The following is a 19,248-nucleotide window of genomic DNA, read 5'->3' on the forward strand; positions in this document are numbered from 1 at the left end:
ATAAAATGAAGTTTCTTGCTAATATCAAGAGAACATCGAATGGTGCTGAGGGTAAGTGATTTAAAAACACTGAGGTCTTAGCCTGCCCTTGGCCTTGCCTAAGTAGGCCAAAGCCTTTTCTCTTGCAGAAGAGTGTTTGAGAACAAAAGTCTTTAAAGAGCTTTCCTCTTCAGACACGCTTCAGCTTTGAGGCTGGTGCCTGTCAGCATTTCAGTCTCTCAGAGCTTTATTTCCTTAGTGTCAAAGATCATCTTGCTTCCTTTGCAAGGCTGTCAGCTAGACCCTGGCTGCTTTGATATGGCTGCGTTAGTCCCCAAATCCCCTGTTGAACAAGCTGCTCAACAATGTTTGCACAAATGCATGATCTTGGGTAGAGAATTAATCTTTCTCCCTACCCCCTGTGCAATCAACCAGCTGAGAAATTATTTTAAACACCGTCCCACGTGCATTAGCGCTTCCCCAATTTCCTCTGCTAGTGTCTGGTGTATCAGATGATCTTTTGACTCCACACAGAAGCAGAGTAATAAATTCATAACCTTGCTTTGTGGAACTTTTGCTCCCAAGTTCATTGCTATCGGTCTCTCACTAGGGAGCGGCCAAGCCAGCATCAGCCTGCCTTGCTTCTCCTTGCCTGTGTTTCAGTTGTAATCAGGTTTGTTTGTTTTTATTTCAAAACTCTTCACAAGTCCATATTCCTTTTTCCCTATCTTTTTTTTCCTTCCTCTAAACAGATTAATTCAATCTGCTGCAGCTATTTGTCAGAATGAACTCCACAACATAGCCAGGATGTGGCAGTGCCAGAGCTACTTTGATTTTGCAGGGGTTGGGGGGTGCTCCTGGGACCAACATCTGGCATTTCTCGTTGAGGAGAGCTCTTTGTAGTAGTGGCCCAAAGCCCATCAGTTTTCAGAAAAACTCCTGGAGATGCAACTTGTCCAGTGGATATTTACTCCCCTGTCACCTACTAAGTCTCTTGAGCAACAATAAGCAGAATATTGGGCTGAGGAGTACCTGCCCAGGAGAGTCATTGTGGCCAGATGTGTTGCACAGCTGGAGAAGAGTAGATGGATAACCGATTAAAGGGAAACTATGCAAACTGTTTGTTATGGTGTCAAGAATATTTCACTCGTGGCAGATGCAGAGTGACAGAAAAGGCTCCCTGTGTGCAGAGCCTTATAGAGGTAAGGAGGGATTCCCCATGTTCTGCCAAAGCAACTGGCAGGGAGTACCCCAAGTCTAAATGAGTTGTGAAAGACCCTCCTCTAGCATTTGCATGGAAGGGGAGATAAAGTAGCAGTTCCTGCATCTGAATATCCCCACCTTAAAATCCGTCATAAAAGTATAATGGGCTGACTCTGGTATGTGCACCACTGCCCTCTCCTGTGTGCATGGGGGGATGCTGGTTGTGAACAAGGCTGTGCTGCACACCTCTGTCACTTCTGGGCAGAAGGACTGGTGCTTTGCCCCCTCCCATGATCCTGAAGTCCTTGAGTGCCATTGCTTGTGCAGACACCCTTTGCCATGATGCCCTGCCTGGCAGATTCAGAGCGGTGACTTCAGTGTTTTGTGGAAATGCAAGTAGCTGCTCTGCTGTTAAGGATGAACTCAACTTTGCACGTAAACTGGGAATTTGATCTCTTTGTTATGTGTGAAAAATGCAGCTTACACTCTGAAGTTTTACAGTACTTGGTCCTCACTAGAAGAATGAATTTGCAGGGAATTTGCAAGTCAATCCATTAATTGGCTTGAATTAAGATTAATTTTTTAAAGTGTCCTCAGTAAAGAATTTAGTGTTTGTCAGTCTCTTTCTTTCTCTGGAATTAACTTAATAATGCAATAGCACAGGCTCTTCAAATGTGGCATGTAATTAAAATTCATTGAAATCTTATGTCTAGGCTAAATTTGAAGAAAATAGGTTGTAATTAAATGAAGTTATTAACAGTTACTATATCTAATTATTGTGACTACATGGTTCTTCTCTGGGTCAGGTGGGAGATCATTATCCCAAACTCAAACCAATCCAGGACTTAAAATGTGAGCTAATTAAGAGTGGAGGTATGCACAGTAAAAAGAGCGCAAATAATACCAACTCTTTGCAGTTGTGATGCCATACACCAGCAACATTATGACTAAGATGTCTTACTGTCGTTGGATCCAGCTGAGATGAGACTGAGATTTAAAGGTAACGTGTATTTTCCCTCTCATTCTCAACCCTTGGCATAATGAACAGAAGAGGCAAAAATGTGTGTTCCCTTACCCTGCTGCATCTGGATTTTTTTTTTTTCAGTATGACCTTATATTAGTTTCCTGGATTAGTTTTTCTTGCCCCAGGGCATAATTGAAAGATCTCTGTGCTGTTTGTAACTCTTCAATTAGGTACATGTGCTTTTTCATTTTAGCTCTGTTTTCACCTGGTTGCTGGTCTTGTGATGATGTATCAGAGGCTTCTGCATCTGCACTGTTAGATGCAGGTGCCAGTCACCGGTGGCAGCACTACTTACAGGGAAGGATTTTTCCTTCTACCCTCTGTCCCTCCTTTACTTCCCCTCTGTCTTTATTATGAGAAGAGCAGAAGGGAGAGAAGAGAAAGAGCTGACAGAGATGAATATGCTCTATGAATCAAAGCCTCTGGATACACTTCTATGGGTACTACTTCCTAGTGAGAGTAGGAGACTTGTACAAAATTTCCCTTCAACTGTTTCGTGTCCTTAGAAAAATGCTAGAGAATTTGAACGAGAGCGTTTTAAATGGCATCTATCTAGCACTCCTTTGTTGCCTATTTTGCTACAGCTAATTAAAAGAGAAAAGCCTTTTAATATTTAAGCACCATTAACTCGGCTGAATTATTAAATGTCAATTTGCATTATGTGCATAAAAGGATCAATAAACAAAGAGAATAAAACAATGGAGGTGGCTTGGGTTAGAGAGATGTCAGCTCCTCTTATTGGAACCAGAGGGAATTGCTCGCTTGTCTGCCTAGTTGTGGTTATTAATTATTGGTACTCAAGAGGGAAAGAACTGGGGACTTTCTAGTATTCTGCACACCAAAGGCACTGCAGGGATGTAAAGGATGCTGTCAAGATAAAACATTACTTGGCTTGATTTCCAGGGGTGTCATGCAGCCCCCATTGCCTCAGCTTTGCTGACAATTTGCTGGCATTTCCTTTCAGTGCTCGCTCTCCTCCTTTGGGGTGGAGTTCAGCTGTCATATTTGCTTTTCCCTCTCTAGGTCGTTTTGCTTGCTGTCAGTAGTTTTCAGGCTTGAGCTCCTTGTGCTGTTGAAAAGGGGTGTGGGAGAATATCCAGAGGAAAACAATTTTTCTCTAGCAAACCCTTCTGTGTTGCACAAGTTTTCTTCCTCCACTCCCTGTGAATATGAATTTTTAGTGCTGTATTAGGCAGCATTGGAGACTAAAGTTTGACCTTTGCATTATAAGGTGCTAGAATGGAATTACGTATGGATTGATCCCTGGCTGTGCTTCAGGCTTCCTGCCTGACGATGGACAAGCCATTTTGTTTCTTTATCTTCCCCAGCTGGCAGTGTGCAATAGCAGCTTTTCCCCACCTAACAGCACTGCTTGGGGGATGAAAACACCAGTGTTTGTGAGAGCCTATATGGGAACTCATTTGAGTACAAAGGCTTCTTTCTGCTGAGGGGATGTATCACCAACAGCATCCCTGTCTCTAATCCTGCTCTTATCAAGAGCAGATAATTGCCCAGCAGAGGGGTGCTAAGTCTCCACTGTCCCCCGGTTTTCATATCTCTGTCAGGGTTGCCAGTGAGTGCTTGTGCGGGGGTTTGTGCCATGGTTGCCTGTCTTCCACCAAATGGCTTGGGGCTGAGAGGTGATCTTGTGCAGCCACTGTGGTTTATAGAATCATAGAATTGTTTAGGTTGGACAAGACCTTTAAGATCATCAGGGCCACAAGAAACCATGTCCCTAAGCACCACATCTACATGTCTTTTGAATATCTGCAGGGATGGTGACTCAACCACTTCCCTGGGCAGCCTCTTTCAATGCTTGACAACCCTTTTAGAGAAGAAAGTTTTCCTAATATCTAATATAAACCTCCCCTGTCAGAACTTGAGGCCATTTCTTCTCATACTATCGCTTGTTACTTTGGAGAATACCAACACCCACCTCACTACAACCTCCTTTCAAGTAGTTGCAGAGAGTGATAAGGTCTCCCGTCAGCCTCCTCTTCTCCAGACTAAACAACCCTAGTTGCCTCAGCCTCTCTTTATAAGACTTGTGCTCTAGACCCTTCACCAGCTTTGCTGTCCTTCTCTGGACATGCTGCAGCATCTCAACGTCCTTCTTGTAGTGAGGGGCCCAAAATAACACAGTATTAGAGGTGCGGCCTCACCTGTGCTGCGTATGGAGGTGGGTGTGATCGCTTCCCTACTCCTGCTGGCCACACTATTGCTGATACAATCCAGGATGCTGTTGGCCTTCTTGGCCACCTGGGCACACAGCCGGCTCATGTTCAGCCGGCTGTCAGCCAACACCCCCAGGTCCTTCTCCACCAGGCAGCTCTCCAGCCTCTCTTCCCCAAGCCTGTAGTGTTGCATGGTGTTGATGTGACCCAAGTGCAGGACCCAGCACTTGGCCTTGTTAAACTTCATACAGTTGACCTCGGCCCATTGATCCAGCCTGTCCAGCTCCCTCTGTAGACCCTTCCTTCCCTCAAGCAGATCCACACTCCTGCACAACTTGGTGTCATCCGCAAACTTACTGAGGGTACACTTGATCCCTTCATCCAAATCATTGATAAAGATATTAAACAGAACTGGCCCCAACACTGAGCCCTCGGGAGCACCACTTGTGACTGGCTGCCAAGTGGATTTAACTCCATTCACCACAACCCTTTGGACCCAGCCAGTTTTTTACCCAACAAAGAGTACACCTGTCCAAGCTGTGAGCAGCCAGTTTCTCCAGGAGAATGCTGTGGGAAATGGTGTTGAAGGCTTTACTGAAGTCTAGGTAGACAACATCCACAGTTTTCCCTCATCCAGTAAGCAAGTCACCTTGTCATAGAAGGAGATTCGGTTTGTTAAGCAGGACCTGCCTTTCCTAAATCCATACTGATTGTCCTGTACATGCTGCATGATGCCACTCAGGATGATCTGCTCCATAACCTTCCCTGGCACTGAGGTCAGACTGACAGGCCTGTAGTTCCCTGGATCCTCCTTCTGGCCCTTTTTGTAGATGGGTGTCACATTTGCTAATCTCCAGTCAACTGGGACCTCCCCAGTTAGCCAGGACTGCTGACAAAGGATTGAAAGTGTCTTGGTGAGCACTTCTGCCAGTTTCTTCAGTACTCTCAGGTGGATCTCATCTGGCCCCATAGACTTGTGTGTGCTTAGGTGGTGTAGCAGGTTACTATCCACTTCCCCTTGGATTATGGGAGCTCCATTCTCCTCCCCATCCCTGCCTTCCAGCTCAGGGGGCTGGGTGCTCAGAGGACAACTGGTCCTACTATTAAAGACTGAGTCAAAGAAGGCATTAGGTACCTCAGCCTTTTCCTCACCCTTTCTCACTATGTTTCCTCCCACATCTAATAAAGGCTGGAGAGTCTCTTTAGCCCTCCTTTTGCTGCCAGTATATTTATACAAGTACTTTTCATTGTCTTTTACAGCAGTAGGCAGATTAAGCTTTAGCTGGGCTTTGGCCCTTCTAATTTTCTCCCTGCATAGCCTCGCAACATCTTTGTAGTCCTCTTGAGTTGCCTGCCCCTTTTCCAAAGGTCATAAACTCTCCTTTTTCCCCTGAGTTCCAGCCAAAGTGCTCCATTCAGCCAGGTCGGTGGTCTTGCCTGCTGGCTCATCTTTCAGCACATGGGGATGGCCTGTTCTTGCAGCTTTAAGACTTTCTCCTTGAAGAATGTCCAGCCTTCCTGGACTCCTTTGCCCTTCAGGACTGCCTCCCAGGGGACTGTCAATCAGTCCCCTAAACAGGCCAAAGCCTGCCTTCCAGAAGTCCAAGGTGGCAGTTCTGCCGACTCTCCTCCTTGCTTCTTTGAGAATCAAAACCTCTATGATCTCATGATTGCTATGCCTGAGGTGGTCTCCAGTCATCATGTCACCCACAAGTCCTTCTCTGTTCATGAACAACAGGTCCAGCCTCCCCTGCTAGGCTCACTCACCAGCTGTGTAAGGAAGTTATCTTCCACACATTCCATGGACTTCCTAGATTGTTTCCTCTCTGCTGTATTATATTTCCAGCAGACATCCGGTAGTTGAAGTCTCCCATGAGAACAAGGGCTAGCGATCATGAGACTTCTCCCAGCTGCTTATAGAATATTTAATCATCTTCACCCCGGTTGGGTGGTCTGTAACAGACTCCCACCATGATATCTGCCTTTCTGGCCTTCCCCCTGATTTTTACCCATAACACTCAACCCTATCATCCCCATCATTATGCTGTAGACAAAACACTCCCTAACATACAAGGCTATCCCACCACCTCTCCTGCCTTGCCTATCCTGAAGAGTTTATAGCCGTCCATTGTAGCACTCCAGTTGTGCGAGTCATCCCACCATATTTCCATGATGACAACTATATCATAGCTTTGCTGCAGGGGAACTGGGGTGCCTGTGGGCTGAGTACCGCTGTGTATAGAGCTTTAGACAGAGATGAGTCCCTGCTGCCTGCCACTTCTCAGTAGTGAAATTGGATCTTAGATACTTGAATTAAGGGTAGCATTTGTATTTCTAGCTCTTTCTAACTATGATGAGAACAAAACAGGCTTTCAGTGAAATTTTTTTTCAGCCTCTTCCTTGTGGCTTTTATCCCCCTTTGGCTTCTGAAGTGATTCCCCCTCCCCCCAGACTCTGTTTCACAGTTGAAATATCCGTTCACTTTCTGTGGAGGCTGGGTATAGCAGCAGGTAAACATGGCCATTTGTTGAATCTTTCTTCTCCTTCGTGGAGGGAATGTTTGCACTGCCATCACGGTGTGATTGCCCTTGCATCCCCAGCTCCCACTGAGCCAGCTAGATGGGGCACTGGAAGCAGTGGAGCTGTGATAGGTGAGAATTTAGCATAGATTCAGTGCCTGAGTGTTTACCCAGCTTCTCAGATGGGCTTTGTGGTCTGCACTGAGCTCTATGCCTCTGCAGGTGCTTGTCTGACAATGGTTGAGCTGCTTCAGTCACATGGACAGGGAGGTCTGCAGGAGAGCTGGGGCACCGGGTAGTCCAAGCCCCAAGTGCCTTGCTTTTCTAATGCCCCAGCCATGCATCCACCCTCTGGGGTTAGCAGCCCTGCGTGTACAATATTCCCATTGGCTCTCCATGTAGAAAGTCCCCTCCTCTGACAGCTCTTCTCTGGCTCACCAGACCTCAGTTTCCACCTCTTGCCATTGAAGAATTTGGGCCTCAAGGTTTAGCATTTTGAACAGCACCAGCTAGAGTTTCATGGAAATACTCCTATTCTAACCCAGCTTGTGATAGTGTACTCTGATTGCATACTGGTCTGGGTTTTGTTACTTTTCTTGTCTATTACTTTTAGTATACTTGGAGCTTGAATCTGTCTCTCTTCCTGTGTTTCCAAGGGAGGGTTTTAGCACTATGTGACTTTGGTGGAGTCCTCACCAACAGAGTCTGGAGCATCCTGCCAGCCAGGAAACACAGTTTGAAACCACTCCCTCTGCCTTTCCTTATTTTTCAGGAGCCATAGCTGTTGCCTGATGTTTTTTTTTTTTTCCCCTTTTGATATGAAAAGGAGCCTGTAGTTATTAACTGATTAGAGTTCATATACCTTTGCTGCTAATGTAGTCGACAGATGATTAGCAAATTGCCATTTTTTTCTCCCTTTTGAACGGATGAAGTGTCTGTGTTGTGCTCTCCTTTCATCTCCTATGTTAAATGGTTCAGCAGTGAAACAGCAGCTGAGTTTCAAAGTATGCTGCTTTATAGATCTGTGCACATGGACCTCTTTGTTGAAGAGTCAGTGTTGCACCAAAGTGGCTTGAAGTATAAAAAGGGAAAGGAATTGGAACAAGCAGCACCAGCAGTGACTTGGAATGAGCTGATCTTGAATTCAGGGAAAAGAGGAGAGGGGCAAAACCCTTGGGACCATTCGAGCAATGTCCATTTGCTTGTAAAGCTTATTAGCAGCAGATCCTGGGGACATTGCCTGTTGGGCTTTGCTACCTGTGCTGTCAAGCTGCAGCACGCCTGTGAAAGGCAGTTTTCCTGGCTGAGTGGGGACACATAGCTTCAGTGGCTCCTATGTGCTGCAATGGAGGAGCAAGGAGGGAGAGCAGAAGCACGAAATATATGAAGAGCTGCCGAATCTCGTCTGTCGGAGGCAGACTTGGCTCTCCTGTGAGCCAGCTGCTCAGAGGTTCCTGGTGATAAGCATGCTGGAAGCTGAAAGCACGAGGGCATAAAAAGGCCGGAGGGTCAGCAAGTTCTATGGATGCCTGTAACCGTTCATTCTCCTTTAGACGGTGCTGGGTGTGTGTAGCACTTAGAGATTGACTTGGGAGACTGGAGACCTGATGGAGGAGACAAGGATTCAAACCTGCCAAGGAGTCTGGTGCTGGCCTGTCCTCTGGGGACTGTTCCTGCAGGATATGGGCAGGGTAAGCAAGTGTCTGTGCTGCCCATATCCAGTTGAGTTCCTCTCTTTGCAGCCCTCTTTCTCTGGCTGAACTGTTTCATTTTCATGTATTTTACCAGCTGACAAACAAGTCAGTCTGTTAGTGGTCTTCAGAACAGAGGATTTCTCCCACGAGCTGCTTGCCTCATTTGTGTTTTCCCCTAAAATGCTTAGGAGCTTTAAGTAGCAACTAGACAAGAAATGGGTTTTTAAGTGGAATGCTTTGAGCACTTAGCTTTGCAGGATCACCTTGCCTGATTGTGGCTCTGTGGCTCATTGGGTTTTGCAGCAAAATATAGAGATAGAGCTCGGGCTCTGAAGCTGGCACAGTGGGAAGTGGGTTGGGAAAGACGATGAAGTCTCTAATAGCCATTGCAAGGCAGACATGCTTTTCTCATTTCCCAACCAAAGCTGGAAGCTTCCAGGACAATATTGCTGAGGTACAGGCTCTGACTGCCACTACATTTGGAGCTCCTATAGATTTGAAGGCAACGTACTTTATATTGCTGGCATTGAGTCGTCTATACAAATTCCACTCAGGCATATGAGTTAGGCAGTTATGCAGTTTATGCCACCATAATGTTGTGTGTGTAACATCTGTCACTTGATTCCTATAAAAGTTGCTGATCAGTTTTGCTCTGCTGCTTGATACTCTACAGTTAGGTGGACCTGTGTAAGAAAATTTTGGGAACACCTAGGAAAACTAGTGAGCTGCTACAGGCAGTGGAGTTGGGGATTGGGGGTGGTCAGTGATGATCTGGTGACTGATACTTTACTAAAGCACACAATACCTCTTTAGTTTTAAATTGACTGAAGGTCTCAGGAGCAGGTGTTGCAGACAATGGGGGGTATACCTGCTATTCCTGAGGTCTGACATGATTTTGTTGCTGGCATTTTTCTAAAAGAAACAAAACCATAGAGATGCTTCAAGGAAGTGACATTGATTAAGCAAAAGTTACTTTAAGACCATGCAAATCATCTGGCTGAGCTTTGCAAAAGGAAACTCTGTTTCTGGAGATGCAATCAGCCAGAGATATAAAGACATAGTCTTGGTCTCTTCCAAGTAAAAAAAAAAAAAAAAAAAATCCCATGTTATTTTAAGTACCCAAGTTTCATGCTCTGTGATTACTTTCCACAACTCTGTCATTTCTCTGTGCACTTCCCATTGAAAATTATATTCTTCTCTTCTTGCTTAAGAGTCCTGTGGAGTGTTGTGTAGGGTTAGACATGGTTGCTTTGCATATCTCAGAAGTGGATGTGTTTCTTCTGTGGGTGGATTGATGTTTGTGTTTTAATCATGATCAATGTATAAATACCAAAAGAGTCAGAAACATGTTGATGCTGAAATATGACATGTTCCCTGCTGCAAATTCAGGCCAGGAGTACAGTAAGCAGACCTGGTGGTTGTAGGTTTTTTTATCATTGTTTTTTTTGTTGTTGTTGTTGTGTGGTTTTTGTTTGGTGGTTTGTTTTTTTTTTTCCTGGGGGGTGGTGGGGGTTGAGTGTACATGGTTTGGGCTGCAGTGAGAACACTGATGCAAAAAAGCCTCAGTGGAGATCTGTCTTGCTTGGGGTTGTAACCCTTAGCATCCGTATGCAGGGAGGGCTTCATGGTGGTTTCTGCTTTAGGACAACCTTGTGGCAGCACTCCATGTTGGGAGAGTCAACAGGAGGAGCTTGGGCAAGACAGAAGTCCAAGAAGTGGGAGGAGACCTGGGACTATGGATGCGCTTTGCTCCTCAGCTACCTCTGGGGGCTTCTGCATTGTCTCTCTCTTTGCTACAGGACTAGCCTGGCTTTTAACAAAAGGACAGGAGCCTAAACAGGCTAAGCTGTACTGGGCAGCTTCAGCTGGGGAAGTTCCCTGCAGGGGCTGTGTACCCTTTGCCATTGTGCTGGGCAAAGAGGCTGTGAGGGGCTGAGGTGTGGAGGAGGAAGCTCCCGAGCAAGCAGCCAGGGAAACGTGCTCAGAAAGTGGCAGTGACAGGGGTTGCTCTGGGCAGGCTGTGCAAAGACATCCAGTGCTTGGGCTCAATTACACCCGCCCACTGCCATCTCCTTTCCCTCTGCTATTGTGCTGGTCTTAACCGCTGACAAGTTCGGGCGGTCTTTCTTCAGCCATTAATACGCTATCGATCCACACCCCTGCTGACAGTGTTAATGGACACTGATTGTGTATTATTATTCCCATAATCATCCTCAAGCTGGAGTGAATTTTCCTTTTCAAATGGCCCATCGATATCATCCCCTGCATTGTGGGCTGGAGCTGGCCTGGTTAATTTTTGTCAAAAGTTTTAGCAAAGCCTGTAGTCTTCATCCACAGTGGAGCAATCAATGAGACCAGCTGAATAGTGATGGAGCACAGAACAAGGCAGCTGCCATCCCTTCCCAGCGCAGACATGAGCAAGGTGTTTTGTTTGACTGTCAGGATGTCGCCCCTACAGACCCTTCCCATCCTACTAGACCTTCCTCACTCCTGCTGAGTGTTGCTAGCACATCTCTTCCCTTTACTTGTGTGCTGGCTTCTCTTTGTGCTCTGCTAAGGGGATATGACCCCTTCCTCAAACGTCCTCATGTTTGTATGCCCCCTGCTCTTCAAGCAGAGTTGTGCACTGCTTGTGCACTGCATGAACAGACAGGATAAAATGCTAACTAAAGCATTGACTTCAAGGCCTGAGATGCTCCCTGGGTGCTTTGCCATGCAGGGCTGTAACTAATGCGCTGCAGGGCAATTCCACCCATGGACAGGCAGTTACTGAGAGTGGCTGTTCAGCAAGGAATACCACATGTGGATTTCCTTAATGAAATGCTTATTCAACCCCACATGCTCCATAAACACGGTGTATTTTTTCCCCTTTCTGGGAACTCTCTTCAAGATGCATCCCTTACATGCCACTTTTTTCAGGCCAGGAAGGGTGAGGGAAGGAGACAGGCTGGTTTTTAAGGGATGGTTTAAGCAGCAGATTAGCAGCGGATGCTCCCCCTGCCCCACCCGCTGCCTTGCTCCCTTGTAACTGAGCAATGTGAGTCCGGGGAGCCTGTGAATGGGGATGGGGAAGGACCCTGGCTTCTTTGCCTAGCTTATGTGCAGAAGAGACTGAATTATAATTACAACAGATGTATGGGAAGGCATCATTAGCCTTGCAAAGCTGGGTGGCAGATTAAACCTGAGGAAGAGGGAAAGCTTCAGGTGCAGCTTCCCTCTCTGCCCACCCTGCAGGAGGGTGGTAGCAGAGGTGGGTGGATTCAGTATCCCTATGTGTGTAGCTGCAGGTATCGGGCCAGCAGTTGTGGAGAGAATGATCTTCATCCTTGAGGCCGTCTGCAGGACATGTGCAGGTGGCAAAGGTGGTGGTGGGGCAGAGTCTAACAGTGTTAGCCTGCTGAGGAGGCAGCAGCAAAGTGCAGTTGACGCTGTGCTGCAAAAGTGGTGAGCAGCCTGCCCTTGCAGTTGCTGACTGTGACTGAGGGAGTGTCAGTGCAGTATCTGTCACTCGCCACCCTCTCTGTGAAAGAGCTCTTATCATTGCCATTGTAGCAATGGGATCTCAGGCTCAAAAAGATGAATGACTAGACCTGTGAACCAAATACAGATTACTCAGTCCTCTCCAAAAGACCATTTCTCTCTCCTTTTCTGCATTTTAATGATATTAGTAACCTCTAAGCACCAAGAGTCTCAAACTTTCCAGATTATGGTAGTAATAACATTGTACAGTACACTGCACTGGGAATAAAGTTATTTTATCCACTCCAATTTCCTTTTGTTTTAATGTGTAAATACATCAAGTGAAAGCATAGTGGGAAATCTCGGTGCAGAGGCCAAATGGATTGCAAGCCAGCCCTTTCCTGAGGAGCAGCCTAATGCTGCAGGTTCAGAGCCTGAATTTCCCTTTGTAAAGCATTTGGCACTCAGTATTTGCCCCCAGTTTCTCTGGAGGACTTTTTATTGGGAGCCTTCCTTAAGTTGATGTGTTACCTGGAAGTGGAAGGGAAGTGATGAGGCATCTGCCCCTCAAAATATTGGGAAAAAGGGTAGGGAGCAACCTGGCCCCATCTCCCCCACAGAGGTCATCAGAAATCTTCCTTGGACCTCTGCTTTGGGGTTTGTCAGCCTGAGGAGAGGGATTCTGCTCCAGCAGAACTCGGCAGGGCAAGTTGTATCTATGCAAGGGTTGGTTTTCATGGAGCACTGCTGAGAATGGCTGAGGTTACATTACTGCTTCATCTCCCGCACCTGGCCTCATGCTCTGGCCTTTCTTTTTCCTCCTAAGGGTGTTCAGGGAAACTGTTTACTCTGACAGGCATGGTCCTGCCGTCCTGTTGTGCTGGCAACGTGCAAACTGTCTGCATGCTGAAATCCTCCAGGAGACCTGGGATGATGTCAAAAATAATGTGTTCTTTCTGTTCAAGCACATTAAAAGCTCAATTAATCCTCATAATGTCTCTGCCCATCTGTAATACAGCATGAGGTGACTTTCCCAGCCTTTGTGTGTTGTGGCAGGCTGAACCTGGAACAGAGACCTTCCCAAGTCTTACCTTGTGATTTAATACAATCCTGTAAGAGTTGGGTTGGTTCATTGCTCAGCCCTCACCACTTCCATAACATCAAGTTGTAACCAAAGGCAGAGTTTCTCAGGCTCCTATGCCATCTACCTGCATGGTCTTCTCTCTAAGAAACCCCAGGCTTTCTGAGCTCCTGTTTGAAAGATCTGTGTTCATATGGGGTTTAAGACATGGCAAAATGTTTGTTGTTATCCTGGGGACTTAGTGCTATGATTGCAAGAGAGATGTTACAGCTTAAACAGTGGGGATTCACTTAAAGGGGTGTCCCTTTTCAATGAATATAACTGAAAGGTATTAGTGATGGTAATACAAGCAAGTTAAGACACCGATGAAAAAAGCTGGATGTGCACACCCTTGCTTGTAAGCTTCATTACACCCCAGTGGACCCAGGGAGAATTTGGGAGAAGAGGGCAAAATTATGACAGGGGGCTTATCCCTAGGGTTGTCATTTTGCTGTAGACCAGTGCCATATAATGCTTTGTAGTCCAAATAAGGATTAGTTTAAATAATATTTCTATCAAACTGAGGGAGACACCAGCAAATTACCACAAGGTATATTTTTGGTACCAGAATAGTTGCACAAAACCCCTCTAATTCTGTACCACTGTGTCTAATGATTTTGCTGTAGAAATTCCCCATGTAGAAATGCCTTTAGACAGGTGGCAGGAAAGGGTTACAGAAGACAGGGTAAATTATGGAAGTGGGATGGCCAAAGGGAAGAGAGTGTAAGTTGAAAGACTTACATTGTGTACCATGTGGGGTATAGCACAGCAACCTAAGGAAACATTTAACTGGGAGCTAGAGCTGCAGATAAATATTCTGATTCTCCATGGGGTGACTGGAAATCAGTTTTGGCAGCAAGGTCATGTTTGCAAAGGGAGAATAGAGCCACCAGCCAGCAAATGCAGCCTGTGAAGAGAGGTTATGAGAGCTTTGCTACTGCAGAGTGCCAGGACCCGACTGAAATGCAGGAAGCACAGGTCAGGGATGGGGAGGAATATGGTACAAGATGGGAAGGGACAGGGTCTCTCTTAATCATAGAGCAGGGATTTTCAGCATCACAGCCTGGGTCTCAGCACTGCGAGCGATGCTCTGCAGTGCGTGCAGGGTTAAAGGTGTGATGGTGGGTCTGCAGAGGACTGATCTGAGGGCTGAAACAGCACAAGATGCTGTCATTTGGATTAAGGTGTATCGGCAAAGGTTATATAGGCTTCTGAATTATTCCTCTGCCACTGTTAGCTTGACAAGCACTCATTATGTCTTTTCGTGGTAACTCACTATTTTACTTAATGTATTTACATATCTGTACGTATATCCATACATATATGTGTATACAAACACACAAATGTGTGCAAGCACATATATAGATTTCTATGTCCTCCTGGGTTCACCAAGACTCTTCTGCCACCCAGGCAGGGGTAGGTCACTCATCTGCTCAGTCGTATCAGCAAAGCTTCGACAGTCAGTTTCAGCATTCCATGCTGCTCGAGCGATGGCAGGCACATTCCTGGGAGCCCTGCAGAGAGGGAAGACAGGAGAAGCTGAGGGATTCACCTGTGTTTGTGCCATCATGTTATTCAAATACACATGTTGCTTCTGTTAGTCAACAGCTTGGACAGTAATAATAATTTTAACAAAGTGCCACCAGGCTGGAAAGACAGAAGAGGTGCAAAAAGAGGGAAGTACCTTGCTGCACATGCAGTGGTGCTGCTTGGGTGCTGGGTGGCTGTGGCAGGCTGTGGAGCCCCAGCAGCAAGAGCAGCTTGCTGCCCAGTAGCCCGGTGTCCACTCTTGCGTTGCTGCTGCGTCGCATTGTGTTGACACCAGTTTGTACAGGCTGACCTCAAAGGCAGATCTTCTCCACTGCCCAAGCCCAGCTTGCCCTAGGTCTGTGCTGCTGGTGGATTAAACCAGCATAAATCTGAGCACTTCCTTTGCCCAGGTGACTGGGTACACTTTGGTCATGCCAATAGAATGAGGAAGTAGTCTTTGAAGCTCAGCTAACCTTAAAGAAAAAGTGGGTGCACAGTTCAGCTTTAACAGGCTGTGCAAAATCTGTGCTTGTTTCACAAGACTTACTAAGGCTTATTGCTTTAAACCCTTTGATCGTCATCTTGGTGGTTTATTCATTTGCATTGTATTTCACTAACAGGAGCTTTGACTCCAGAGTCACCTGGAAGTGTTGTAGCAAGATGGGGAAGTATCCCAGGAGGACTCTCACTGAGGCACCAATTCCTAGACACGTTTTTGGGTTTCTCTGTTCTTTGAAGCACGACTGGGGTTTTCCCCTCCAACAAGAACAGGTGTCCCACTGGGCTGTGCAGTCACCTTCAATACATCTCAGCTGCTTCGGTGATCACATGAGAACTTTTGGAGTAGGGACCCAAGGGCTGTTTGCACAAGGCACTGGAGCTGAAGCTTTCTTCTTTAAAAAACCCTGTTCTCTTAGAGCTTGTCTCTCCCTGTTGTTGGTCAGGGCTACAGTGGGACATAGTTGCCATTTGGGGGGCATGAAGTTTTTAGATTTTGTTCTGGGAACTTTCTTTCCACGTATTTTTTCACAGCACTGGTCTTCACTTGTCCTCCTGGCTGAACTGGCAGTAACGGGGCTCTGCTTGGAGCTCTCACTGGAGCAATTGCTATAGATTGTGGGTCCCCTGATCCCACAGAGGCTGTTCCCTCTGGGCTCAGGGCTAAGATAGGCTTCTGTGTAATTTGGGAAAGACTTGTTTCTCCTGCAGCGTGTGCTGTGCCTTCTAGGGACATGTGCTAAAAGCTGTACAGAGCTTCAAGGCTCTTCCTGACTCTGCTTGGTAGTTATCCTAGTCTGCTGCAAGGTAAATCATAATAATCAGACCTGTTTTAGACAGGCATAGAGCAGCTGTGATTTGACCAGATCCCTGCTTTAACCACTTGCATATACTTCTCTCTGGGAGAGGAGAGAGCAGGGAATTCTTGGTCCTCTGCTTGTGCAGGAGGGTCCCTCAAAAAAGCTCCATATTCTGCTTTTCAGTCCCTAGAGCTGCTCATCCCAACAGGACCAAAGGTTTTAAAATAGCAGTTGATACCAGTGATCCAGGAGATGGGGAAAATTGTTCAATTTTGTATCTACTGAGACCTTCGTGTTTCATACCCAGCACACTCTGGCTCTTCCCTTCTGTGGCTTCAGAGGTGGCTCTTCCACCCTGCTGTAGGAGCAGCCACCCTGGGCATTGGGCGTAAGGGGCTGGGGTGCTACTTGTTTCCCTCTTTACCTCTTCTTTCCTCTCCACAGCTCCTGCTCAGGCCCAAATCATCCATGCTGGGCAGGCGTGCGTGGTGAAGGAAGACAACATCAGTGAACGCGTTTACACGATTCGGGAGGGGGACACGCTGGTCCTGCAGTGTCTGGTCACAGGACACCCCCGGCCACAGGTAAGCTTTCAGTGTTGCCTGTCACCCATGCTCCCCAAGGCACTTCTTTGTAGTCTCCATGTAAAGGAGAATTGTGGGCAGCAGGGTGCCCAGCTTTTTCCTACATGTTGGAGTCAGGTAGGGATGCCCCATAGTGCAAGCACGAGTTTGTTAAGCTATGAAGTATCTAGCATTAATTCCATGGAAGACGGTCCACAAAGCTTTGCAGGAGCCAACACAGACCTCCTAGTGGTCTTCAGTATGTGAAGTCCCCTAGAAACGTAAAAGGCCAAACTGAATCCATTATACAAACCACCCTCAAATCTTTAAGCTTCTTACTACAAAGCAGGAACAGCCTGAACAGGCTAGAGGAGGCTTCCCACATGTGCTGGCCGTGGGAGCCGGTTGTTCATGGTCCCTCAGTCTCTTGGCTTCTCTGGATGTACAGACAAGGGAAACTTGCTTGGGGGAACTTGGGAAGTTGTTTGTAGCGCATTTCACTGAGCCCTGTGCAGATCCCATTGGTCATTGCTTTATGGCCACTGACCAGAGGCAGATTCAGACTTGCAGTGCTGGATACATCCATGCTGTGTTCAAAGTCACAGTTCGGTGGTGAGGTACAGAGCTGAGCTTGGCTAACTGCTGCAGTCCTTCCTCAGGGTTCCTAGAGACTTGCATAGCCTCAAGCCCCATGCCGGCACCTTCCCACCCTTCAGATGCTCAGGCAGGCTGGTTCAATGTTAGTGTAGATGCGCCTATAGAGACACTGGACCAGAGCATGGGTCTACCTGCTATGGGACAGAGTGTGGTAGGAGTGGCATACTGGTGCATACTACGAGGCTGGATGTGCCAGAATATACTCAAGGGAGCCAAGTATGATATGTGTGCCTCCTTGGCCCCCTTCCCTAATCTTGCCAAAGATATTTGTGCTAAGAAGCCATGCATCTGCATACAGCAATCAATGCTGCTGTGGACTTGTTTGTGAGGAGCTACTTGGCTAAGAGGTGATGACAAAGGAGAGGGAGAGAGACTCGCCAGCGGGATATGAAATGGTTTATCTATCAAAGCATATCCTGGAAACAATAAAAAGGAAATTATCTGAGCCAGGCCAGCAAAGAAAGATGACCAGCCTAGGTTTGTGATAGGCAGATGGTAGTTGTGTATGTCAGAAATGAAGATGGTAGGGCTGGCACTGCCTAAGGATGTTAAATGTGTGGGAAGGTCCTGGCAGGTTTTGGGGATTGAAGCCTGAGTAGCCAGAGAGATTGCTGGAGCAGAGCCTGATGTAGACAGCATGCTAGTGGGCAACATTGTGGCTTGTCATTGCCTGGACATGCATGGGGGATGCTAGAGCATGGAACAAGGCATGACTGAGGAGGCTGGAACCCACACACATAAAATGTGGCATGCGTCCTATCTCTGTCGTCACTCCTCACAGATAGATTTCTTCCCCAGCTAAGCTTTTATCCTAACCTTTGTTTAATCTTTTTCCTTCTATCAGCCAGTCATTAAAGCATGAAAATGTGGCCAATACTTAAATGAGATTGAAATTGAAAAGATTGAAGAGCTGGCTGAAGTGTCTTTGCAAACAGGAGACTCTGAGAGTCTTGGGGCCCTCAGACAATTTCATAATAAGCCTACAAAGGCTAAATAAATCCATGGTCGTTAGCTCTGAAAATCTGCTCAGCCTCGTGCTCTGGGAGTGAGATGTAGAAACCCCTGCTCTTCCTAGAGCATCAGCATCAATCAGGTGCTGGCAGTGAGCTTTAGGCAAAGTCTAGGGGAAGATTCAAGGTATCTGGTCCATCTCATCTGTGGCCAATGTTGAATGACAGTCTATCTCCTTTCTGTTGGCTGATCTTGCTGGATCTCAGTCCCAGAGTCTAGATGGGCATCCATGTGGGACACTACCAGTCAGCAACCTTTAGAAGGGTGGTTGCAGATATAGGAAACCAATGGGCTGAAAAAAGCTGTCCCTTTCTTTCATTTTCTGGACTGCAGAAAACAAGGGGGAAGCTTGGACCACCACTACTAGGGCTGTACCTTGTTCCAGACACAAGAATAACCATTCAGTCTTTAGGATTGCTGTCCTCTTGCCCCATCATTCACGGTGAAATATCATGCAGCTCTGTTGCCCCCACAAGCCAGGATCTTAAGACATGTAATGTAAGGACAAAAAATTCAAGATAGCTTGAAGTCTGAAGGGATGTTTTCTTTTCCTTTTCTGTATCTTTAAAATCAAAGTAAAAGCTTGTGTACTGCAAAAGGATGACTTATAAAAATAACATACACAGGGGTTCCGTGTGGGAAAGGGCCAAGAGCCAGATAGCAACTGCATTTTCTCACTCTCACTTGGAAGAGCAAACAGCAAAAATAGCCTTGCTGTCCAGAGAAGATGAAAGAGTGTTGACTGCAATAAAAGCTCTGTAGCTGTGAGCTGATGTCTGCTGTAGCTTTCTCATCTACTAGCCACATGGTAGACCAAGCCTTAATGCTGAAAGTCCTGTGCGGTGTAGATACTGCTATAAAACTAACCAAGTTCCTGGGTTTACAGAACCAGAGCAGGGGTGGTAAATATGCAGTACGTGTGTGGGTGAGCTGAGGGGAGGGGACTTGGAGATGGATAAGAATCAGCAGCTGGTCTACTGAGACATGCTGAGATCAGCAGTTGAACTTTGGTAAGGC

At 46.6% G+C, this 19,248-nt stretch overlaps 1 protein-coding gene across 2 annotated transcripts in view; it reads left to right on the forward strand.

Moving 5' to 3' along the window:
* The window catches only part of MDGA1 (MAM domain containing glycosylphosphatidylinositol anchor 1), a 158,388-nt gene that overhangs the window by 34,002 nt on the left and 105,138 nt on the right, over positions 1-19,248 (forward strand). For both annotated transcript variants that reach the window (XM_075089147.1, XM_075089148.1), the window contains exon 2: positions 16,445-16,584. In XM_075089147.1, coding sequence (XP_074945248.1) covers positions 16,445-16,584 — 140 coding nt within the window. The remainder of the gene's footprint in view (positions 1-16,444; positions 16,585-19,248) is intronic.

This window comes from Phalacrocorax aristotelis, chromosome 3 (assembly GCF_949628215.1).
Source record: "Phalacrocorax aristotelis chromosome 3, bGulAri2.1, whole genome shotgun sequence".
NCBI lineage: Eukaryota > Metazoa > Chordata > Aves > Suliformes > Phalacrocoracidae > Phalacrocorax > Phalacrocorax aristotelis.